General features: G+C 38.1%; 3 protein-coding genes across 7 annotated transcripts; all 3 read right to left on the bottom strand.

The window, feature by feature from the left end:
* Positions 1 to 3,774: 3,774 nt before the first annotated feature.
* LOC132790897 (outer dynein arm-docking complex subunit 4) lies at positions 3,775 to 6,453 on the bottom strand. 2 transcript variants are annotated; one of them, XM_060799647.1, is made up of 2 exons: positions 6,158 to 6,453; positions 3,775 to 4,535 (listed from the first exon to the last, which is right to left on the bottom strand). In XM_060799647.1, exons 1-2 carry the CDS (start codon positions 6,284 to 6,286, stop codon positions 3,873 to 3,875), a joined length of 792 nt encoding a protein of 263 aa, XP_060655630.1. In that variant the 5' UTR covers positions 6,287 to 6,453; the 3' UTR covers positions 3,775 to 3,872. The 2 variants fall into 2 exon arrangements, with proteins under 2 accessions (XP_060655630.1, XP_060655629.1); XM_060799646.1 differs by lacking the exon at positions 6,158 to 6,453 and adding an exon at positions 4,621 to 5,545.
* A 2,872-nt stretch (positions 6,454 to 9,325) lies between these two features.
* LOC132789565 (glyceraldehyde-3-phosphate dehydrogenase 2) lies at positions 9,326 to 10,882 on the bottom strand. The gene is made up of 2 exons (XM_060797650.1): positions 10,707 to 10,882; positions 9,326 to 10,584 (listed from the first exon to the last, which is right to left on the bottom strand). The coding sequence occupies exons 1-2, from the start codon at positions 10,791 to 10,793 to the stop codon at positions 9,673 to 9,675; spliced, it is 999 nt and encodes a 332-aa protein (XP_060653633.1). The 5' UTR covers positions 10,794 to 10,882; the 3' UTR covers positions 9,326 to 9,672.
* A 965-nt stretch (positions 10,883 to 11,847) lies between these two features.
* LOC132789401 (mucin-2) lies at positions 11,848 to 24,182 on the bottom strand. 4 transcript variants are annotated; one of them, XM_060797385.1, is made up of 5 exons: positions 23,465 to 24,182; positions 16,078 to 16,347; positions 14,134 to 15,567; positions 13,603 to 13,788; positions 11,848 to 12,568 (listed from the first exon to the last, which is right to left on the bottom strand). In XM_060797385.1, exons 1-5 carry the CDS (start codon positions 23,589 to 23,591, stop codon positions 12,129 to 12,131), a joined length of 2,457 nt encoding a protein of 818 aa, XP_060653368.1. In that variant the 5' UTR covers positions 23,592 to 24,182; the 3' UTR covers positions 11,848 to 12,128. The 4 variants fall into 4 exon arrangements, with proteins under 4 accessions (XP_060653368.1, XP_060653366.1, XP_060653369.1 ...); XM_060797383.1 differs by having other exon boundaries at positions 13,603 to 15,567; XM_060797386.1 differs by having other exon boundaries at positions 13,603 to 14,313.
* Positions 24,183 to 24,422: the final 240 nt, after the last annotated feature.

Here is a 24,422-nt window from a genome sequence, read left to right as displayed (position 1 = left end):
ATAATCAAGCAAAATTAATTTAAAATTAATATAAATAAGTTTAATCTTAATTGAAAGAAAAATAAAAGTGAATTTAAAATTAAGTTTATTTTAACTGTTCATTATAAAATTTGATTTGATATATGTATATATAATATATGTATATATGATTGAGATGTGTTTTCTTTGTCATAGCTATATCAAATTGTTATTCCCCAGAAATGAAAAGAATAAATAGAAGGACTTGCACTTGCTTGTTGTATTCAAAATAAGCAAGCAATGTGACTGTATGGAGTATCGAAGTAGAACACAGAGAGGGACTATCAATTTTGTTTTTTGTTTCATTAGTTTTTGGACAGCAAGAGTGTGCAGATCGTTTCATGTAGAACATTAATCAACTGCGTGTTCATTTATTTAATTGTTGGACAAACAGGACGTGTATGACATGTATGACATGCATGTCAGACACGTCAGGTATGACATACACGTCATGTATGTCATACACGTCATGTATGTCATACACGTCCTGTTTGTCATACACGTCATGTATGTCATACACGTCCTGTTTGTCATACACGTCATGTATGACATACACGTCATGTATGTCATTCACGTAATGTATGTCATACACGTCATGTATGTCATACACGTAATGTATGTCATACACGTCCTGTTTGTCATACACGTCATGTATGTCATACACGTCATGTATGTCATACACGTCATGTATGTCATACACGTCATGTATGTCATACACGTCATGTATGTCATACACGTCCTGTTTGTCATACACGTCATGTATGTCATACACGTCATGTATGTCATACACGTCATGTATGTCATACACGTCATTTATGTCATACACGTCATGTATGTCATACACGTCTTGTATGTCATACACGTCATGTATGTCATACAGGTCATATATGTCATACACGTCATGTATGTCATACACGTCATGTATGTCATACACGTCATGTATGTCATACATGTCATACACGTCATACATGTCATACACGTCATACATGTCATACACGTCATACATGTCATACATGTCTTACACATGGCTAACATGGCTAGAAGTGACCTAGACCAGAAGCTTAAATAGCAACCCTCGTAATGTTTTAAATAATGTCGAATCAACCAATGAACTATGTGAGGCTTGTATAAATGGCAAGCAATTTAGATTGAAATTTAAAAAGTCTAAAAATAATAATGTATCTTAAGATTCTTGAAAATATTTAGCTCGACTTAATAAAGTTCGAATGAGAAAATTGGACAAAAAGTCAATAAAAACTATACTTGTAGGATATGAGCCAAATGGATATAAATTTTGGAATGTGGAGTCGAGGAATTTTATGACAGCTAAAGATATTGTGGTGGATGAAATTAATATGCTAACATCTCGAAATACATATATTATGATGAAGATTCAGTTGTTGAAATTGAAAATTCCAATTCAAATAATATTTCTGAAAAGAAGAATCGGATTTTACAATGGTGGAGAGTAAGGAAACTGAATCAAATGAAAATTTCACATGACTAGAGAATGATAAATTAAAATAAGATATAAATGATAATGACATCAGACGCAGTGAAAGAATAAAAGATTTCTTTAAGCAATTTCAAATCAATATAATTTATTGGCACATCATACGGATGCAAAACCGCATCCTTAAACGGAGCTTTAAAAGACGAAATTTATATGAATGTTTCATGTGGATAAACTTATGTTAATGGGGACAAAGTTTGTAAGCTTAACAAGACAATTTATGGTTTTAAACAGGCAGCAAGATGTTGGATTCAGGTATTTGAAAATGTACTTAAGGAGATAGGTTTTGAAAATTAGACTTTGATCTGGATATCTTTTTAAATTATTCGAGAATTTAATTTCGTGGAATACTATGAAACAAAAATTAGTTGCTGCTTCATCAACTGAAGCAGAATACATATATAGCTCTATTTGAAGGAGTTATGGATCAAGTCACTAAAAAACCATGTTAAAATAGAATTAAACGGTCAGATAGATATTTTCGAAGATAGTCAGGGTTGTATAAGTATAGTGAAAAATTCCACTTGCCATAAGAGTAGAAAGCACTTAGATATCAAATATCATTTTACTAAACTAATTTGCATTTGTTATATTTTTACAGATTTTCAAGTGGCAGATATATTATATTAACGAAGCCGTTACCAGCTGCAAGATTCATCGCCTAAAGAAGAAAACTCGGAATAAATCATATCTGAGAATGTCTGAAAAAACATTTGGTGCCTTGAAGATTTAAATTGAATGCTCTGCTGAATAATAATTATTGCTGATTTGAACTTAATTTAGCACTTATTTAGAATAATCAAGCAAAATTAATTTAAAATTAATATAAATAAGTTTAATCTTAATTGAAAGAAAAATAAAAGTGAATTTAAAATTAAGTTTATTTTAACTGTTCATTATAAAATTTGATTTGATATATGTATATATAATATATGTATATATGATTGAGATGTGTTTTCTTTGTCATAGCTATATCAAATTGTTATTCCCCAGAAATGAAAAGAATAAATAGAAGGACTTGCACTTGCTTGTTGTATTCAAAATAAGCAAGCAATGTGACTGTATGGAGTATCGAAGTAGAACACAGAGAGGGACTATCAATTTTGTTTTTTGTTTCATTAGTTTTTGGACAGCAAGAGTGTGCAGATCGTTTCAATCAACTGCGTGTTCATTTATTTAATTGTTGGACTTAATTGTATTATATTAATTATTTCAGTAAATTATTTATTTGTAATTTTTATTATTTAACTTACATTTAATAAAAAGTATTAAAAAAAGAACAAAATAAAAGCTTACAACATTTCTGAAATCTGGTCGGTTACAGTTGGCTAAGAAAAAATTATATTATTATTATTACATCAGTGTTGGCCTTGGATTTCTACAAAAGGCAATTTTGAATTCCGCGCAATTTGTTTCCTTGGTTTCGCTCAAGTCGATAACAACCAGCTGTTGACAACAACTATTGCTGTGTTGTTGTAGTTGGATTCATTGTAAAACTATGTAATCAACACCAACGAAAATACAAATTTAAAATAAAATGTAAAATTAGTTTAAACATGCAAACAATTGGCCAAAAGAAATATATTTATAGTGTAATAATAAAAATATCAAATTAAGGATTATATTGTTCTTTATATTATTTTTAAAATTCCTATAAAACAAATGGGAGTGTGCTTGACTGTGAGATACCTGCTATTTATTTTGAATAAAACCATGTTATCTAATATATACTGAATTTTTTTAAAATATACCAAGGACTATTTGACAATAATATTTAAATAATAACCATTATTATTTTTATCTGATCGTAACATCGACTTTTAACGCTAATCAAGAGGGTGGAAGATTCCTCCTGCTGCATGTTACATACAGGCAGAAATTTATAAATTATTAGTTTTTCGAATAATGTAATAATAATAATTTAATGACAATTGGGAAATCGAAAATTATATTAAATCCTATCTTTAAAGGTATTATGAGACTATTAATTAAAAGATAATGTAAATGGAGTGGTCTATTTTGAATTTTTGGATTAGTTATTCACTTAACTGTTCGATAATTTTAAATGATTAAAGATTTTTTATATGATTATTTTAGTCAGAGTTCGGAATGAAAATTGAATAGAAATTCAAAAAAATTAAGTAAAGAATTATATGAAATTGGAATTCTTTATATGGATTATAAATTTAATATAAAATATGTATGTCGATTTGAAAAGAAATAAGGAAATACATAATGCTGTTTAAATAATTGTGTAGTTTATTGAAGCCAAGCAAATACATATGTATATGTATAATCAAAACATAAACTTAACACTTAATCCTGTTTGGAAAGATGCACCTTAGAACCACTTGGGCAGCGCATCATTGGGCAGATTCTTGTGATTGGGCAAAGCGGTGCATGGACGCTGCTGACGCCAGAACTCCTGACGCTTGTTGAGGAAGCAAACGGCTTCCTTGGCCAAGGCAGAGATGTTCTCGGTGTTGGTGTCCGCACGCACCAGATCCGGATGGAGCAACAGCTTCTCGAGGTACTCCTTATCGACGCACAGCTCCCCGAGCAGCTTGCGTGCATTGCGTCGCTCCAGATCCGCTTTCGTGGGCTTCTGGCGCACCATTTGTGGCCGGGCACTGTTCGGTCCCTGTGACTTGGGCGTGTTGTCACCAGACTTGCGTGACTTGCTGCTCTTGGGAGGCGGGACAGTAGATCGTGTCTTGGTGCCAATCGTATTCTCGATGGCTTCCTGTGTCTTCTGCACGCCCAGGCGAAAGGAGGCGAGCTCCGGACGAGCACGCAGTCCGCGATGGAAGAACATCAGACTCTGCTCGAACTGACCGAGATAGTAGAGGGACTCTGCCTTCTGGTAAATGGCGCGAATGTTATTCTTATCTTCGGCCAAAGCGGTTTCGGCATCCTGCAAAGCTTTCGATGCCTCACCCAAGAGAAGATAGCACTTGCTGCGCGAGATTAGCGCATTGATGTCCGTATTGTTCAGCTCCAGGGCCTGTAAGATATCAAATAAATAAATCTTGTATTAGAGAAGGAATACCGAGAAGGTTTAGTTGGGTGGAGAGAAGGACTAATGGAACCTTGCAGAAGAACTGTATCGCATTCTCAGGATTTGCATTCTTGATCTCCTTTAATCCCAGCGCTATGATCGAACTTATGTCCGCCTCGTCGGGAATGAGCAACGCCTCGTTGCGATCCTGTTTCTGCTTGATCTGCAGACTCTGCTTGATGTCAAAGGTGCCGGCACTGACAGCCGCTGCCCGATCCTTGTCCGTGTAGAAATCAACAAAGTTCTCCTTCGGCTTCTTCTTCTTCAACATCTGCTCCTCGATGCGTTTGCGAGCAGCTCGCAGCTCTGCCTCGATGCGATTGCCACGCTTCGAGCCACCGGCGTCCATATCATCCGGATGCTTGCTGGAGCGGCGTGCGCCTCGTTCTGTGGAGGATTTGCCACCCGCGCCATAGGAGTCGCGACGCTCCCATATCGGTGGCTTATGCGACACCCGGCCACGGCCCTTTGACCTCTTGTTTGACTCGTCCAAATCCTCTTCGTCGGCATTGTTACCAGTGCGTATAAAGCTCTGCAGGAGCTCCTGCTCCTTATCGACGGCTAGAATATTGTTCAACACGCTGGTGGACATTGCGACTCAAGTTGTGCTGCGAATTTTCGTCAATCGAAGCGAGTGTGAAAAATTCACACCTTCGCTGACAGTTGCAAACAAACGGTAATTGATTTGCCATTTGTCGCTGTTGCTTGGAAACTGTGAGGACCTCGAAATGGGTTAACAATCGATAACAAATAACAATAGCACGTGGCAGGTGGCACGACTTGGTCGAGGAAGGGAGACAACAAGGTGCTGACATTGAAATAGTTGCTCAACTGACACTTGGATTGCATCAAAAGTTAAGTTTAGGGATGAGGATCCCAACCTCAGTTGGTATTCCGCGACTGCAACCTATAGACAATGTTACATTAGTTGCTTTTCTAAAGGGCAAAACGTTGGAATAATGATAATAATAAAAATAATCAGATTATAAACGTAAGAAATATAATTTATGTTTTTTTCACTTCAAAAACATTATGAATTCAATTAGAAGAAAAATTAAAGTATGAAATACATTTTATAAAGAAGACTAAAAAATAATAATAATTAATAATAATTAGAAATACAGCTAAAAACGTAGTTGAATTTAATCTTAACATTTTTAACTTACAGAATTAAGGTCTTTTTAATCATTAGTTCCTTTAGAGATTTAACTTAAAGAGCTTACCTTGAAAAATAAGGTAACCGTACTATAATAAAATAAATAAATAATAAATGTAAGAAATATAATTTAAATCCCTGCCAGTCAAATGCATTGCATTTCAAGGTTTCATTATCACTCATTCCCGCTACATTCAAAACTTTCCTTCCTTAACGATTTATAGTCACCCTCAAACTGTACGCAGCCAGAAGCTTTTGCAAAGCTCCAACAATTAGCGCCATCTATTGTTCATTTCCGAGCAGAGACCGTTGCATTTTGAATAAAATTGTTGCCATTGCTCATCAGTTCTGAGTTGTTTCACGTTAATTTTCAACATCGTGTGTGAATGCTAATTGAACTTGTATTATTTACCTGATTGTAGCCAGTTAAAGCCTTGTAATACTCTCGCACTTTCATGTGATTATTGCTCTGATCACATAGCAGCTTAATATTCGTTTCGATTTCCTCGAGCGTGTCAACTTTTTGCTTTTTTCGCGGCATTGCAATTATTAATATTTATTTATGTTTTATAACTAATTAGAGTTCTTTATAGTTTTTTTTTTTATTACTTCACGGCACTAATTGCTAAGTGTTTTATATGGCACATCTGTTATGTGTTCTTTCGAACATATTTATAACCGAACATTTTTCTTTCGCCGTGTGCTCAGTTCGCTCGTCAATTGGTAACTGAATCAAAACTCAAAGGTTTGCTCTTCTTTCATATTTCTGTTGGCTCTGCGCTGTTGGCCAAGCCAAAGGGGAAGAGGTATAAGAATGAGAATGAGAAGAACTTGCTTTGTGGCAAAAGTTTTTGGTTGTTTCTATCGGTTGTTGTGGTTGTGTTGTGGCTTTTGTAAGTTAGTTTGCATGTGCTGACAAGCCTCAATAAACTTCAATAAACTTGTTTTAATATCTCAACAATTTACTCCTGAAACTTGAAAGAGACCGGGTAACAATAGAAAACTTCCTTTACGTGGCCAGTGAAGATGTCAGGCATGACATCTCTCTACTATGTAACTACATTAGAAAATCTGAAAATACCTTAATTAAAGCTCATTAAATTTAATCCAATCACTCAAAATCAATGTTTCATTAACGAAGCCAAAAGTCACGCACAGTTTGTTTTTGGTTGTCGGGGCGTTTTCTGGGCTTCTTTTTCGGTACGCAAAATTGTTTAATGGTTTTGTAAAAGCCAATTAAACACCCAGCTGATAAGAGCTGTTTAGCCAATTCATTCAATGGCAATCAATAAAAAAAGGGTAACCCAAATGGGAGCTGATATTGAAGGCCTTTCTTCATTAGGAGCAAACCTCATTTATTGTCTGTGTAAATGGCATTCGCTTGTTAAGAACATTTACTGTAACATATTTATGAAACTATGCAAATTGCTATTAATTTTCTTGTATTGTTTTTAGAGTAAATAAATAAGTTTGATGTCTGTGGCCCCAGCCTGAGACATAGACCAGACCAGACCAGACCCGACCAGGCCAGGCCTTGCGTGTTCCCCGCTCATTTGCTCATGGCAGCAACCTTCGCGGCGTGGCGAAACAATTTTTGTTTGCCCTGCCCTCATAAGCAATCGGCTTCAGTGTTGCCATACATGTCCCCCTACAGTCCCCTCATTCTCGTAAACCCCACCACATTTCCCAGGCTGAAGCTGAAGACATTTTGTGGCCTATTGAAGCTTGTCTTTTACCATCGTCCCAACTTTGACCTGACAGCTGCTTCTTGTTCCCTTTACGACGTTGCAGACATGATGGAAAAATTATGATATTTGCATACGTTCAAGTTGAGAACTCTGTAAACTTCTTGCTTCGCCTCCCTAGTTGTAAATTGAACACGAGCTCCTCCGCTATGTGGGTTAGACTTTAATACTTATTTGTATTTACGACATTTCCAATTCTGTTGACAAATACAGCCGACTCGCTCGGCTCGATTCTAATCGCTTCAATTGCTTGATTGTTTTGGGTGGCAACTCGCTGGCATGCAACCGAAGATTGCCACAAACGTTGCAGACCTGTTGCCACTGAATGAACTTATTGTACTTCCACATACGAGACTTGTATGCACGAGTTGCATAACTTTTAAGTAACTGTCTCTCTCATCTCGAAAAGTTGTCAATCATCTGACACATTTTAAATCACGTACATGTGCTTCATGAAGTGTTTGGAATAAGCCAGATATATTAATAGCTGAAATTTAAGCGAGAACATATAATAACAATAATAAATTTAATATTTTATTATTAATTTTCATTATATTTAAATTATTATTAATAATAATAATGTTTTACTACAGAACGAACTAATATAAAAAAATATATATTTCTTTTGTGACGAATATTATTTATTAGGTTAGCTATTCTGGATTAATGCTACCAATTTATATGGCTTTAAATAAATAAAAAAGAAAATAATGTGTTCTTAAAATAATTAAAAATATACAGGTCATAGTATTTTTGAAATTATATAGTATGTAGAATATATTCATATACATATAAATTTAACTGTAATTTGTTTATCTAGTAGAATAAAATCAGATTTCTTACATATATAATACATAATACATTAACTTCATGGAATATAATTTAATAATTTATAAACAGAATAATTTATAATTAAACAAACTTACTAATAGTATTGTTTTAATAACCATAAACAATTTTAGACAAATATATTAATAATTCAAAAATATTCTCAATTAATTCAACATGTGAATCATTCATTTATTTTTTCTGTTTATAATCTAGTTTGTTATACCACTATTCAAATAACCGCAAAATAACAATGTGAACTCAAAGCAATGTTAACTCAAAATGGCACTGTTAACTACGCGCAATAAGAGAAAATGTTAGTTCAGCTGATACAAGCATAAATGTAGTACATTTGTAGATTTAAACTTATCTAGAAATGCTTTTTCTTTGCAGCTCTACTTCAGACATTGGTCACCCAGTCTTATCTTTTCAAGATAAGAAATGTCTTAATTAATTGAACTCAATGTCAAGGGTATTGCTTAGGAGTTGCAAAGCATTCAGCTTTTGTGTGGATGTAGATATTATATATGCTGGTTAACATATGTATTTTCATAATTACATATAGTATATATGTACATATGTTTGCATGTAAAAATATAAATAGCGGCATTTGTGCCGCTCATTGCTTACATATAAGGCAGCAAAAGAATAGCCGATACATTAATTATAACTTCCATATTATTCAATTGCCGAATAGGCTGTAAATACGGCTGTTTTTTGCCATACCACCCACAATAATTGATTTTTCAGTTAACTCCCAAGCAATACACACACAGTAAATACAGTACATAAGAATCTATGTGTATGTATATAATATACTAATCAGAAGTATACACACACAAGTGTAAAAACGTGTATACACACACATACAGACTTGTGTATGTATGCGTGAATATATATTACGCATATATGAATGTTCTGAGAAAAACAAATTAAATTAATCTATGAGCTATGATTGTGTATTATTCACACTCTCAATTTCATAAGTCACATTGAAAATGCCGTAATTTGTGTTTTTTTAATTTTTTTTATTTGTAACGAGATTAGGTTATATAATTTATGTAACTGTTGTTTGCGCGGCTCATCAAACAGGAGAGAGAAGATCTGTTGGTAACAATAATACAATTACAATTACAGCTACATGTACACATGCAGGCATGTATGTGACATTAATATACGAAGTTTGGTGTATGTATTGGTGTAATTGTTTTTTTTTTATTGGGTAAACTGATAATGCGTGTGTTTGTATGCGTAAATCGGATGCTTCTCATCTATAGAATTAAATGCTACACCTCCTGTTTGTGCGTATTGAGAAGAGTTAACATTGTTGTTCTTTTTTATTTAGCCTGTGTATTTAATCCTTGCTCTGCATGTACTTGATCAAGTCAATGACACGGTTGGAGTAACCGAACTCGTTGTCGTACCACGAAATCAACTTCACGAACTTGTCGTTCAGAGAGATGCCAGCCTTGGCGTCGAACACCGAGGAGTGAGTGTCGCTGAGGAAGTCGGTGGAGACAACCTCCTCATCGGTGTAGCCCAAAATGCCCTTCAATGGTCCATTGGCAGCCTCCTGCACCTTGGCCTTAATCTCATCGTAGGTGGCGCCCTTGCCCAGACGCACGGTCAAATCGACAACGGACACATTGGGTGTGGGGACACGGAAAGCCATGCCAGTCAATTTGCCATTGAGAGCTGGGATCACTTTGCCAACAGCCTTGGCAGCGCCAGTCGATGCTGGAATGATGTTTTGGGCAGCGCCACGGCCATCACGCCACAACTTGCCGGAGGGGCCATCGACGGTCTTCTGGGTGGCAGTGGTGGCATGCACGGTGGTCATCAGACCCTCAACGATCTCGAAGTTGTCGTTGATGACCTTGGCCAAGGGAGCCAAGCAGTTGGTGGTGCACGAGGCGTTCGACACAACCTTCATGTCGGGGGTGTAGGCATCCAAGTTGACGCCGCAGACGAACATGGGTGCGTCAGCAGATGGGGCCGAGATGATGACCTTCTTGGCGCCACCCTTCAAGTGAGTGGAGGCCTTCTCGGTGGTGGTGAAGACACCGGTGGACTCAACAACATACTCAGCACCAGCGCTGGCCCAGTTGATGTTGGCGGGGTCGCGTTCGCTGAATACGGTGATCTTCTGGCCGTTGACGACCAGGAAGCCGCCCTCGGCGGACACGGTGCCCTTGAAACGGCCGTGGGTGGAATCGAACTTGAACAAGTAGACCATGTAGCTGACATCGATGAATGGATCGTTGACCTGCAGATGACATTTGGATACATTGTACATACAAATTTCATTATGCGGAAAACTAATTGCATCAAATTTTAATTTACAGCATTATTTAAAATATGTTTTTTCTTCGCTGTTTATCCACTTACAGCAACGACGGTGGCGCCCTTGTCGATGGCGGCGCGCAGCACCAGACGACCGATGCGGCCAAATCCGTTAATACCAATTTTCGACATCTTTTTTGGATTTATGAAAATTTCTTTTCTGGATCACACTTTTACTTTCGCTCAGTTCACCCGTCGGGAATCAACTGCAACTGCTTTGAGTAAAACGACTTCAGATTCGCGTATCGTCTGAGTTCAAAGTCAAATGAAGGACGTTTACGTCACGCCCACCCCACCACGAAGCATGGGCAAAAAGTACGCCATCGAAAGCTGATTGCTATACGACTAACATGCGCTTCGCAACACTATCAGCTGGAGGAGCCAACTTCACGTGACTCAAATGTTAGCGCGTAGTAACTTAAGTATTTGTTACCCTTACTCAATGAACTCGTTTAAAATACGTTACTTATTTGAAATAATGTTTGGTTAAAAATGCGTTACACAGCGTTTTACGGTGCGTACGCGAATTGTGTGTATTTAATAACCGTTGCTAAGCTTTTCAATTGACCATTTGTGCTGTCTAATTGAAAGCATTTATAAGCACAGTTTCGTTAACAAACAATATAATGTCGACTTTTAGTTACGCACATGTTTGCTGTTATTGTATTTCGATGCGTGAATAATTTAAATCGTAATATGTCAAAATGTTTTAATGCGTTTTTGATGATACACAAAACTAAGTGACAGAGTGCAAATCAAATTGATTGTAATCGACTTATTGTCAAATAAATCGTCTTCACATATGCGATATATCGAGGAATTTTTTTATATTATTATTGTAGAAAGAGAGGCATGAATTATTTCAAATATTGTTAGAATCTACATTTCATTCTAATGAGAATTTATTATTTTTGCGTTTTAATTCTACGATGACAAGAAATATTTTGATAAATGTCGCGTTTAGTTTTAATTAGTATTCTTTATCAATTTTTTTTGTTATCAGCTTAAAGATTTCAGTGGCTTTGGTTTTGCACTTTGTACCACATAATTTAATTGTAAGCCAGAAACAATAACAAACAAATAAATATAATTTGTTATTCCATCTTTTTTGATTTTTGTTTGAAACTATCATTTTTCTTTGCTCCAACTCAGAAATCTATGCTCATTAACTTTAGACAAATTTCAATTGTTTTTAAAAAAGTTTATTTCGTGTATAACATTTGACATGATATGTACATCGCATCGTATATATCTTAATCGTGTTTGAGTGTGTGTGAAACCAATTTAAATATTGAGGCAAGTTATATTAAGTCGTTTCGTTCAAATTCGTGTACAGAGACGACAATAGCGACTTCAACCACGATGCCAACTTAGAAAACTTTAACATAAGTACAAGCATGCTTAATAAATAATTTAAAATACGAGTAGTTGCTGCAGTAACTTGTTCTTGCTGCTGCTCTCTACTGTCTACTGCTGTGGAGCACGCTGGACATTGTCGAAGGGCACCAGGACACCGGGTGGACCGCCAAAGCGATTCAGTTGATGGCTCGAGGCAGCGCCAGCCAGTTGCTGTGGCTGTTGATGGTGTTGCTGTTGCTGTGGCTGTTGTGGTTGTTGTGGCTGCGCTTGCTGGAAGGGTCTGGGCGCATTCTGTGGACTCAGCACACCGCTGGGAGCGCCAAAGCCGCCTGTATAACGACCTGGAGCTGGCGTCGGTGCAGTTGGACGAGCTCGATTCGCCTTCGCCGCGAAGTCATGCTCATTGCCAGCCACGTAGATGTCTGGCTTGCCAGCATTCAGTGGACGCAACAGACCCGCAGGTGCTCCGAATCCTCCGGTATATTTGCCTGCGTTGTTGGAGGGCGCCGGAGCTGGAGCAGGAGCAGCAGGGAAAGTGCCTTGACCATCTGCAAGAAGTAATAAAAAATTTGTGATTTACTTTTAGTCTAAAATAAATTTCATGTTTGTACAGATATACACTTTGTAATTAAATAATTTGAGTATTATTATAAAGATCATTATCAAGAATAAAGAAGTCACATCAGCAACTTTATTTTTCACTCGCTGTACACACTATTTTTCTTAAAGAATCTTCGAGTTTTTAACATATCAGAATTACAAAATCGTTATATCGGATTTGAAGCAGTTGCAGTTGATTTTAAGATGTTTATAGAGTTCGATTTTTCTAATATATCACAATTTACTAATAAAAACGATAATATTCAGATTTTAATTTAAATTAAGGATTATTAATAACACTGGGCTTCATTGCTCATATTTTGTAATTTATATGTACACTGTGCTGTTTATTGCGCATTTTGAATTATTGCATAATATTGCTGATGTAAATGTTGCAGATAGTTTGCGGGGTTAAGGAATAATTGATTATCAAATATACAATATTATACTTGACTGCTCTATTATCGTAACTATTAAGAAAGGGTGCGGTATTCTTCTTAAAATATGCCAAATTAATAAACCGCAAGAACTAAAATCTACCTAAGGATATATTTGGTATATTGATATAGTACTAGATTCTAAATATACCAGATTGACAGCGCAATCAACTAAAACCCGTAGTAAGTAAAAGTTTATTTCCCATACAAAAGAATTTCTAAAATAACTTCTTCAATTTTTGTCTGATCGCAACCAAATTCAGGAATCATAAATACTGTAGTTATTTGCAACATATAAAAAAATTGTAGCTCAATCTCTTCTAGTCTCTGAGATCTAGGTGTTCGTACGGACAGACAGAGAAACAGACAGACGGACAGACAGACTTGGTTAGATCGTCTCGGCTTATGACGCTTTATATACTTTATGAGATCGAAGAAGAAGAAGAAGGCTTCTTCCTGTAACATACATTTCCTGCAGGCGCAAAGTTATATACCCTAAGGATAGCGGGTATAAAAAGTAACTCAATAATGGACAGCGAACTCACCTTTGCGCACTGTATTCACTGGCGTGCTGATGACCTTGCCTTCGTCGCTCTTGGTATACTCGACTTTCTGGTTGTCATTGGCGTTGAGGTTGCTGCCGAACTGCGTCTGTGGCTGGAAATCCTGGCCAGAAATAGAGTTGGAGGCGGGAGCTGGAGCTGGAGCTGGAGCGGGGGCATCGAAGCGGGCTGCAAAATGCGTGATAGAGTTTGTAGTAGGATTCTGGTTGCTGTTGTCGCTGTTTTGGTTGTTAGTTGTAGTTGTGGTTGATGATGCTTCATCGCCAGCGGGTGGTATCAGCACCAGCTGTGGCTCATCAGTGGCCCCAGTCGCATCATCAACATCAACGTTGCCTGGAAGCGTAAGCGTGACTTTGGATGGAAAAGCGGAGGCAACAACGCCAACAGCAGGTGCAATAGTACTAGTTGCTGTTGTTGCTGTTGTTGCTGCTGTCGATGCGGCAGTTGTGGATGAAGACTTGCTACTGCTGCTGCTGGCAAAGCCATGTGGCTGAAAGTCAGTGGGCTTACTACCTCCCGGTTGTTGCTGGCCAAAAGCTGACGTCTCTGGCTCCTTAAAGTTGTCCGGATTGTAGGGCACACCAGGACCCACATCGGGATAGTCAAAGTCCTGCAGCCAAGGTGGCAACGTGGCCGAGTCGAAGGGATTCACATCCACAGGTGCAGGTGTCGTTGTGGTGGTTAATCCCGGAGCTGTGTGAATGTTATTTGCATTTAATTGCGGTCTAAAAATGGGTGCTTTGGTTGTGGTTGTTGAGGTGGTGCTCGTGGTTGTTGTGGTGCTGGGTGCTCTGGTCGACGGACGTCGTGTGGTCGTCGTAGTTGATGTTGTTGGTCTGGCTGTAGTTGTAGTTGTGGTGGTTGTCGTGCTCGTGCTCGTGGTGGTTGTGCTTGGCTTCACGGTGGGCGGCGGTGTCAACTGAATGTTGGACAGATCAACGAATGGCTCAAAAGGCGGCTCCAGATCGTCGAGCAGCGTGTGATTGTATTGATCGTTGTCCGTGGGCACAATAAAGGTGACGGCCACATCGAGATCGGGATCGGTGACATCCTGCAGCCAAGGGGGCAACGTATAAGCGTAAGACTCCTCGTTATCCAGCTTGTAGAAGGTGGAGGGATCCAGAGGTGTGGTGCTTGGACTAGGACGAGGCGTAGTCGTTGTCGCCCTGGTGGTGCTCCTTGTGGTTGCTCTGGTGGTGGTGGTGGTGGTCAAGGGTGGACGTGTGGTAGTGGTGGTTGTGGTGGTGCTAGTGGTGCTTGGCGTGGTGCTCGGACGTGCTCGCTGCGTCGTTGTGGTGCTGTAGTGCGCTGTGCCGCGATTGCGACTGGGGAAACGTCCCTGGGTATTCCTGGGCGTGGTGCTGCTGCCCACATGCGCATTGGTGCCATGCGCCTCGGGTCCGTCGCGCACCAGAGGGACCACAGCCACCTGACCGGTCGTCACATGACCCGGCGTCGGGGCCACCGGTGACAAAGCCTGTCCGCTGCCCAGACTGAGGCGAATGTTGTGAGTGCCTGGCTGCTCCACGCCCACCACATGTCGCGTGGGCTGCTGCTCCGTGATGATCACTGGCTCCTCCACCGTCTCGCGCAGTGGTGGCAACAGATCCCAGGCAATCACCGACAGAGGCGTGCCATTGGGCGAGAGCAACCAGGGCACGGGGCCATCAATGTTAGGATCCTCGCGCTGCAGCTCGAGCAGATAGTCGGGCAGAGTGCCGCTGGTGAGTTGTGGCGAGAGAGCGCTCTCCTCCTGCTGCTCGAGCGGCACAAGCTGCGCCTGTTCCACCTCCACTTCGGTGTCACTCGATGATTCATGTTCGGGTGGTGTTAGTGATGTGGCTGGTGCTGGTGCTGATGCTGATGCTGGTGCTGGTGCTAATGAGGGACTGTTGTTGTTGTCGGTGTCGTTGTCGTCCGGAGTGGGCTGAGCCACCGCTATGGCATCTGCGAGTAGTGGGGAAGGAGTTGGAGTTGCAGTTGAGATGCGCTTTTTATTAGGCACTTTAGCTGCTGCAGCGGGTGCTTCGGGATTAATTGTGAGCAGGGTAAATGTGGGTGGTGCGTGCTGTGGATCAGCCGCTCTGATCACAAATTGCTGTTGCGATTGTGGTTGCGATTGCGATTGTCGCTTGACGTGGTTAGAGGTGGAAGCTGAGACTGAGACTGGGACTGAGTCTGAGACGGGGCCGGGGTCGGAGTTGAGTGGATGGGAAATGCTTGTTAGTGGTTCTACGTGTGTGTGGTTGTGGGTGCGATTGTGGCTGATGTGGGTGCTGGCGAAGCTTAGGCTACTTGTGCTGCTATCAGCTGGTGCTACCAAGCCACCGGCTGTTTTTGCATGTTCTTGGGTTTGTGTTTGCGTTTGCGTATCGTTCTCGTTGTTGTTGTTGTTGTTGTCGTTGTTCTTGTTGCTGTCACTGGTTGCTGCTCCACTGGCCGCGGTTGTCAACTCACCAATGTGCGGTGGCAGCAGATCATCGGCCGGCTTTCGTATCTCTGTGATGCCCGACGCATAATTGGGTATCTCGAATTGAACGCCCTGGGCACTGACCACTTTGCGGCCATCGGGCGTATCGATGGGACGCAGTGCATCGATGGGATTGCCATAGCTATCGATGGCCCGTTCACCGCCTTTACCATTGAATGTCCCCTCGGTTCCCTCGGAGCCAGCTGGCTCAAGCAAAGGCGGTTGCAACTCTAAAGCAAATGGCGATGGTCGAACATCTGCAGAGAAGGTGGGGTAAATTTTTGTTGTGGTTGTTGGTGGTTGGTGGTTGTGGTTGCGACTAATGTGTGTATGAATCTTGATGTGGTATGTAACAATGTACTATGTGGATGTCATGTTTGTGCTGCACTGCAATTTGCCGCAGAGTTCAAAAGTGCTGTTAAAAACAAGAAGACTGATAATAAACGCCAAAAGAAGAGTTAGAAGACACTCAGAAGAAGACACTCAATAAGAAGCAGGCAAAGAAGAAGAAGAAGACACACACAAGAAGAAGACTTAAGAAGAAGAGACAGACATAGTCGAAGATGAGACAGATGAGGCAGCCCGTGGGTGGCTCTTGGCCAATTTGGCTGCCATTGTTGCTGATTGATTGACATTGGCTTAAATGGCCCATATATTTGTTCGCTTCGTTTTGTTGTTGCTATTGTTGTTGTTGTTGTTGTTATGTCACGTTTGTTGTTATTTACAGAGAGGCTTCAAAATGACACACAAACTTGTGCTGCGCTGCGAGACAGCCCAGGCAGATTAGCTAATCAATGTTGCGGCTCATTTGCTGGCGTTTGTTGTGTCAAGTTCGTTGCCTAAGTCTTTTGTTTTGCACCACAGGCTGCAATTACATTTGAACTCATATTTGCGACTTTGCCAACTTCAGCAACTATTGTAATCAAACTTACACTCCTTACTCCTTACATTTATATGCTTTCAAATTTCATTCTATTAATTAGTTTGTCACCTAAAATTTAGATTAAGCCATTTATATTCTAAAAATATTCATTTTGTTTTTTTTATAATAAGTTCTGAATCATTATTTCTTTCCTTCCCTTTGCCTGATAAATGGTTCCCAAGTTTAATTCTTTATAAATATTTTCTTATTTCCACTTTCATTTCAAGTGTTAAGTTCTCCTGCTAACTTTTTTCTAAATGACAAATTTGATCTTTATATTATCTACATTTAACACTATATTCCCATCCAATATTAAATATATGAATCAGTATTTAGATATTCTTCGTAATATATATATTTTACTATATTTTCCTGCTTTGTTCCAGTTCGTCGTTTGATCTTTTCTAGCAACGCCATGCTGGAATTTTGCTTTGCAAGGTATTTAACCTTTAATTCTTCGACTACGTAATTTCAATTATAGCTTACCTAACTGTTCGCTTTCGTATCAAGTTTGTTGCCTAAGTCTTTCGTCTGGCATCTGCATTTTGTTGAAAAAGTATTGTCTACCATTTGAAATTCAAAATTTGTTAATGCATAGCTACAGTTTTTTTTTTTGCCAAAATCATTTGTTTCGCAGCTTAAATGTTTTCTAGCTATTCATTTACTCTCTTCCCGATTTATTGTTCAAGTCATTCAAGTATATACTATAATTTTATTTCAATACTCAAATTAAAACTCGTTATTTATAGTATCAATATAATGTATAAGTAAACATAGTTCGACGCCTAAGTCAATAATGTTATAGATTTTTCGTTTTGCTACCCTTTTCAGTTAGAAGCTTTCTTTTGTTAGAGGAAATTCTATAATTTAGATAGTATCATAATTTATTTACTTTAAATTTGTTATCTATTCTGATTTTTATATATCTCTTAGCTGTAGTTTTTCTCCTAAGTCATTTCCTTAACCACTTGCCTTGTCGATAGACTCTCTTCCTAATTTTTATTGTTCCAGTCAATCCAGTACATTCTATATTTCAAATTCAAGACTCAAATAAGAACTCGCTATTTGAAGTTTCAATATAATACATAGCTAATCCTAGTTCGTCTTCAAAGTCATGCTTTTTCATTTTATTTCACTTAAGAGTTGGTTATTGAAGTATTTCCATTGTTCTATAATTAAGATAGTCCTATTTTTTAATCATTTATTTTGAATATTGAATAAATGTTTGCGATATTTATAGTTCTGTATGCTAAAGTTCGTCGCCTAAGTCATTTGTTTTTGCAGTATGCTAATGCGAAGTGACAGACACATCTTGTTACAGAAATCTCTGTGACGCATGCGAATATGAATGTGAATTATTGAATTATTAGAGGAGAGAGAAACCAGTCTAACTTGATCAGCCTAACCTTATCCATCAGCCCCAGCCACGCCTAACGCCTTCAACTACAACATACTATACATTTGTGTGTATATATTCTCGACGAAGTTCATGCGATGCTCAGAGATATGTGCGCAGTTTGAACCTGTCAACGGTCGGTCGTGCATTGAAGAGGAAACACTTGAGTCATGGCGAGAGATGTGCTCGATCAATGTTTATAACAATTAATAAACCAAGTACGAGACTAGCCGGATAAGTATTCACAAATTGTACAATCATCTGTGTCATTGTTCTGCCAAATATTTGATGTTTCCCATAGATAGACGCCGCGTCGCTTCGTGTTTGATAAATGCACAAAGTCACAAAGCCACAAAGAGAGGGAGAGAGAGAATTATTTACATGCCAATTGTCGGCATTGTGTGAATTAAGTTAGTTCTGATTGTGGTGTGAGTGTAATATTATGTATTAATACAATTCTAGTGGGGGAATTCCATAAACAAAGTGTTGAGAATGTGACTAACAGAAGAGAGAAATAACTAAAGATTCGAGTTCCGGTTGCTAAACATATGTGCATATGTATATTCAACTTAATTTCAAATTTATCTGATACATCTCACTTATTTATGTGTGTGATTTGCATTCATATTGCGACCGATTCTATTTCTAAATAAATATGAAATTAATATGCTGACTGTATATTCTTTTTTTTTTTCTTTTCCTTGACAGACAGCCTATCAGTTTCAGCTGGAAAAACAAATGGCAAATTCTAAGGCTGATGCTGATGCTGCTGATGGGGTTGAGCTTTATCAGCAGCAGTCCCTGAACTTTTCATATGCTTCATTAATATTAGCTAACAATCTGACGGCCCTCGTCGGAGTTGCACATCTCATAAATATGAATTGTTTTCAGATGTTTATCGAAAGGGGACGACAGTCGAACAAGTCTCGTAAACATGCTGTGAAAGTGCTTATAACAAAAAAAGACATAAACACATAATAAATAAGTAATGATTAATTATCGCATCAATGCGGAAAACTTCCGAGAATCGATCTGTTACCACAAAAGATTCTTATTTTTAACAAGAATGACGAACTCAACTTCGGCACGTCAAAGGTTAAAAAACTGCTGATTGAAATATTGGCAATAAAAAGATAAGTTTCCTATTGCTTACGTGAGAACTATGTGAGTCACTTCATCAATTTTTAGGAGTATTTGAGTTTAATGAAGATTAATTAAATAATTTGAAATAGATAACGTCAACTAATATTGACTTAAACATATTTAATTTGTGTATTCAAAGAATTTACGTAATTTCAATACGTCTTCAACAAACAAACAAATATTTCCAACGGCTTTTGCAAAGATTCCAAAAATACACTCTTCCATTTTAAACGTTTAACGTTGCTGGGTGATAATAAATGAAACGAAGTAGAACTTTTGTTACTAATTAAGTTGTGCTTTGTACAGAATACCTGTTTCTCCTGACTAATTTCTAAGTTTAATAAATAAGATAGTCTTTTGAACTATTTATAACTGGCTGCTAAAATATAACTCTGGTTTTTTTTTAGTGGCAATTCAAGGCACGCCCCGAAACTAGTTTCAAGTTCAGTGCCAATTAATTTTTTCGATTGTTGTCATTTATAGTCAGTTGATGTTTTCAGTATTTTTCTGTTTCTTTTTAATTTATTTTTTAATTGATTGACGACTTCACGACATCTGCACCCACTAAATAAAAATGAAGAAAACAAAAATTAACAACAATGGGACGACAACTCGAGTTGATTATTGTTTTGCCAAGTTGTTTCATCTTTTGTTTATTATTATTTATTTTACACTTGCCAATTTTACAGTTTGTTTGATTACTGATTTTTTTTGACAAGCTTTTGCCATTTGGGCAACCTTCGTCAATGCGAAAAACATCAACAATAACAAAACCATAAACAAAATGTAATGGATTTTAATATTAATCTCTTGGCGTGATCAGAGTTGGATCGTTGTATCATCTTGGGCCTTGAGTTATCGACTTATTGAGCTGTTGAAATTCGCACAAACCCACACAGATCAGTTAACAATATATATCGCATCGATGTACTCACTAAATGATGTGCCCAAAATGAAGAGCCAAAGCCATCAAGACGTGGTTGTAAAACTCGCGCTTGTTAATAATATTTTATTACTTTGTTTCCATTTTGTAGATGCTGCTGCTGCATGATAATAAATTCTGAAATTCCCACACCAAATGTGGCTTGATGCAAACACTCAGTGCTAATTAGTATAATCAGTGAAATTATGGAAGTTGCATTTGCAAAGGTCAAGGCAAGGCAACATACAAATTGACTTCTATTTTCAATGTGTAGTAAACTGCAAGCTTATACCGTGTAAACGGGGATTTTAAAAGTACAAAGTTGATTTGATTTGATACAACATTGTTAAAAAAGTTACACAACATTCTGGATATATACTCGAAAGAACCTAAAGCTAAAAAATCCCCGTCGACTTGGAAACTTCCCAATTGCAGCTTAAAAGTGCCACTAGCGCCATCTATTGCTCGAGGGTAACTCCCAGTTGAGCAGCTCAGCGAACATCGAGATCACCTCGTTTGGTTTATTTTCCAGCTAATCATAACAAAATGTGTTGCAATTTTCACTTCTTTATCTTTATCTGTGGGCTCAATGGAAATCCATTAATGACGCAAGCATTTGAAACTCACGCCGCAGATTACCAACTATTATTAACCATACCGCCAATATCTAACAATATCTCGTACTATGTGTAATGGGCTGCCCATTGTGCTTGGCTATTAAGCAATTACGAAACTCACAAATAAGGCTTAGTTTTCCATTGTGTACCCCAACAGCAAATGGAGGAATTTTAATCTGTGCGAATCTCATAATTATCACGTACGCGCATTCGTCTTGTATTCATGTGAATACGAGCGAAGCTAAAGTATTTAAAAACCAAAAAAAATACATTTTAAAAAATAAATTATAATAACAGAGCGTGGAAGTTGAGCTAGCAAATCAATAGTCGATGATGATGATGATGAGGAAGTCTCTTTTCATAAATGAATAACAAAATACAGACTCAAGGAAATTGCACGATTATTTATTGGTTTGATAAGCATTGCAGATTTGAATGATGTCTCTATCAACGATTTAATTGTACAAATTCGATGCATACTATAACAGCTTTCATCAAGGGTATCTGTTACGCCTTTAATGCAGAGAAAGGAGAGCAAGAAAGACAGTCAGAAAGAGAGATAGAGAGAAGACAAGCTTAACAAATTGTCATAACAATTTATGGAGTTGTCGATTCCCTTGGGGCTGTAGATAAACAGCGCTAAAATGTGATTGCTACTGTTGGAGAAGTGCCCCGAACCAGAGGCCAAGCTCGAAGGTAGCTGAAGAGGAAGATGTTCGCTGAAGACGCCGCCAAAGTCGAAGTCGAAGTCGAAGTCGACGTCGATGTTGAAGTCGAAGCCTTGCCAGTCACGTTAGTTGGCTCTTATATAAGCTACTGTTGTTTTCTTTTCTTCTTTTTTTTTTGGGCTTCTTGTCGAGAGATGTCTCGAATTTCATTTGCCTTTTGGAAATGAGACGTTTTTGTCGCCGTTGGCAAACTTATTTTGTTTTTGTTTTTTGGTTTTTTTGCTGTGTTTTTTTCGATGCGACCCTTGGGGGATCTGCAGAAAATGATATGTGCCTAGTGTTTGGTTTGTTTGTTTACCAATAATAAAAAGAAAACAAAAACCCGACCAAAGACTGCCGACTGGCGACTGCAGACAACTCACAATTCAGTGAAATAGTTACAAATATCATTGGAGGGCATTTGCCAGCTAATTTGAGGCCCCGTGCTGCCGCAGGGTAAAAAGATCTCGAACGAAGATCATCGACATGAAGATCTCTGAAGATACATTCATGTTGCATTCGACGATGAGTTGTCCATTGGTCAATTGGTTCATTGGTCCATTGGTGGTAATTGGTTAGGTGGACAACGGTAAACTCTCTCGATTACCAATGAACAATAACATGATAGCCATTTTTTTGTTTTGTTTCTTTTTTTTTTGTTTTTGGGTCATGATGAAGGTCGTTCATGCAACTGGATTGCTCGAGAGGTTAAGGTGTAACAACAAGAATAATGCTTCACTGTAAGTGTGTAAATGTGTCTCTGTGTGTGTATGTGTGTGTATGTGTGTGTGAGGATGAGTCCGTGTTGGTGCTGAGAATTAGTAACAAATTGATGAACATTACCAGGGACAGTTTAACTACAAGTTCTATCTACAGTTATGTACAAGTATTTACAGAGCATTAAAATTAGTCACAGACTGTCAAAAAAAATAATATCTATGAATTTAATATTTAATTTGAAATTTTATGTACGCTGTTCATATGAAGAGAATTCTGAATAATTTTTAGAGATCTACTTCTAAATTTTAAATTTTAGTGTTATTTTTTGGAGCATTATTTTGATGTTTATTAATAAGCAAACTAATTCTTGATAGTAAATTTTAATTTAGTTTGAATTCAAGTATGATTTTAAATTAGAAATGCACAATACTAAAAGATTTGATTGATTTCTGCAAGTAATGTGATAAAATTCGATGAATTTTTTTTTTCAGAATTCTGAAGAAACATAAATTGATTAAAAGTAATTTGAAATTTTAATAAAATTTTGATAGTTAATATTGAATAAATGTAAATTACGCTTTAATTTAATGATTTTTGACATATAAATCAATTTAAAAATCTCAAAAATACGTTTTATTTGTTTTAGTGCTCACATTTAAATCAGTTATAAGCTAATTGAGAAACTGCGGCAATAAATAAACATGCATTTATTGGAATTTTCGAGTTGGGTTTCACATGCGTATTTGAAAACGTAATAGAAGAAAGCAAGAGGCGAAAAGGAAATTGCAAGCAAACACTAATTAAATATCTTATGTCTATGCAAATTGATTACGATCGCATCGCATCGCATCGAATCCTAATCGTAATCAATAGCGAAGAAATGAGCTATGTTTGGATGCTTGTTTATACAAATGTATGTATGTTTGTATGTAAGTTTATATGTATACCAGGCCTGCCGGCAGCGATGTCGATCCGCAGTAGCGCCAATGTTAGCAGCAGCGCAAATGTAACGGTAGCAGTGACGCCAGCAGCGCTGCGACTGCGCAGCCTCGAGTTTGAATTACGCGCGTGCATTTTAGATTTGGGAATTTTCAAAAGTAAAATATGTTTGTTATATATTGTGCTATAGTTATTGTTATTGCTCGGTTGGTTTATTTAGAATGGGGCATTGCCCAAAAAAGAGCCGCGAGGAATAATTAGCGCGCGTAGGCGGAATAACAATGATCAAGTCGAAGCTGTTGTCGCGAGGATGACAAAATCCACACAGAGCAGACAGCAAGAGATGACGCCGGCGTGCACACCAAAATGCCTGACTTATTGCCAAATACAAATAATATGTAATATTAATTTTTTTTTTCTCTCTTTCTCGTATTTATTTTTTCTTGCACACAAATTTCAAATCAATTGTGACACGATTTCACGATTCGCAGTCACTGTGTGTGAGAGTGAGAGTGAAGGCGCGAGAGAAGCCGCGTTTTGTGAGCGAGAGCGAGACCGAAACTGTGATTGACTCGGAGATGAGCCGGAGCCGTAGACGGAGACTGAGACGGAGACTGTGACCGAAACTTGGAGACACCGAGATGATGATTAGATATGCGCGAGGCGCTCGAGCGTAGCAGAAACACGTCCGTAGCTCACGAGTTCTGCGCTTTTAATAAACTTGGCCGTCGCCAGCGACAACGAATGAAGCTTGGCTTACACATTGGGTGCACAGTTGAGGCTGCGTCGTGCGTCGCTGACGTCGCACAGTGTGACAAGCCGACAAAACCGGCAATGCTGCTACTTGATAATTCACAAATAGCAATCTGCATTAAATAGAGAACTTCAGCTGCGTTCAATAATTACATTTTGATTAAAAACACTTCTTATATTTGGACTGAAACAAAAGATTGCCTTGAAATTCAG

Source organism: Drosophila nasuta, chromosome 3, assembly GCF_023558535.2.
Source record: "Drosophila nasuta strain 15112-1781.00 chromosome 3, ASM2355853v1, whole genome shotgun sequence".
In the NCBI taxonomy this organism is placed as follows: domain Eukaryota; kingdom Metazoa; phylum Arthropoda; class Insecta; order Diptera; family Drosophilidae; genus Drosophila; species Drosophila nasuta.
The sequence above is the reverse complement of the archived record's forward strand: the minus strand, read 5'-3'. Positions and strand labels throughout refer to the sequence as shown.

Coding starts and splice junctions, on each gene's coding strand:
- LOC132789401 (XM_060797383.1), bottom strand. CDS start 23,591: ATGCACGCGCGTAATTCAAACTCGAGGCTGCGCAGTCGCAGCGCTGCT. Junction 15,568..16,077: donor TCTGCTGCCACCGCACATTG/GTGAGTTGACAA, acceptor CACTACTCGCAG/ATGCCATAGCGGTGGCTCAG. Junction 12,569..13,602: donor AGTGAATACAGTGCGCAAAG/GTGAGTTCGCTG, acceptor TACTTCTTGCAG/ATGGTCAAGGCACTTTCCCT.
- LOC132790897 (XM_060799646.1), bottom strand. CDS start 5,181: ATGTCCACCAGCGTGTTGAACAATATTCTAGCCGTCGATAAGGAGCAG. Junction 4,536..4,620: donor CGATACAGTTCTTCTGCAAG/GTTCCATTAGTC, acceptor GATATCTTACAG/GCCCTGGAGCTGAACAATAC.
- LOC132789565 (XM_060797650.1), bottom strand. CDS start 10,793: ATGTCGAAAATTGGTATTAACGGATTTGGCCGCATCGGTCGTCTGGTG. Junction 10,585..10,706: donor AGGGCGCCACCGTCGTTGCT/GTAAGTGGATAA, acceptor TGTCATCTGCAG/GTCAACGATCCATTCATCGA.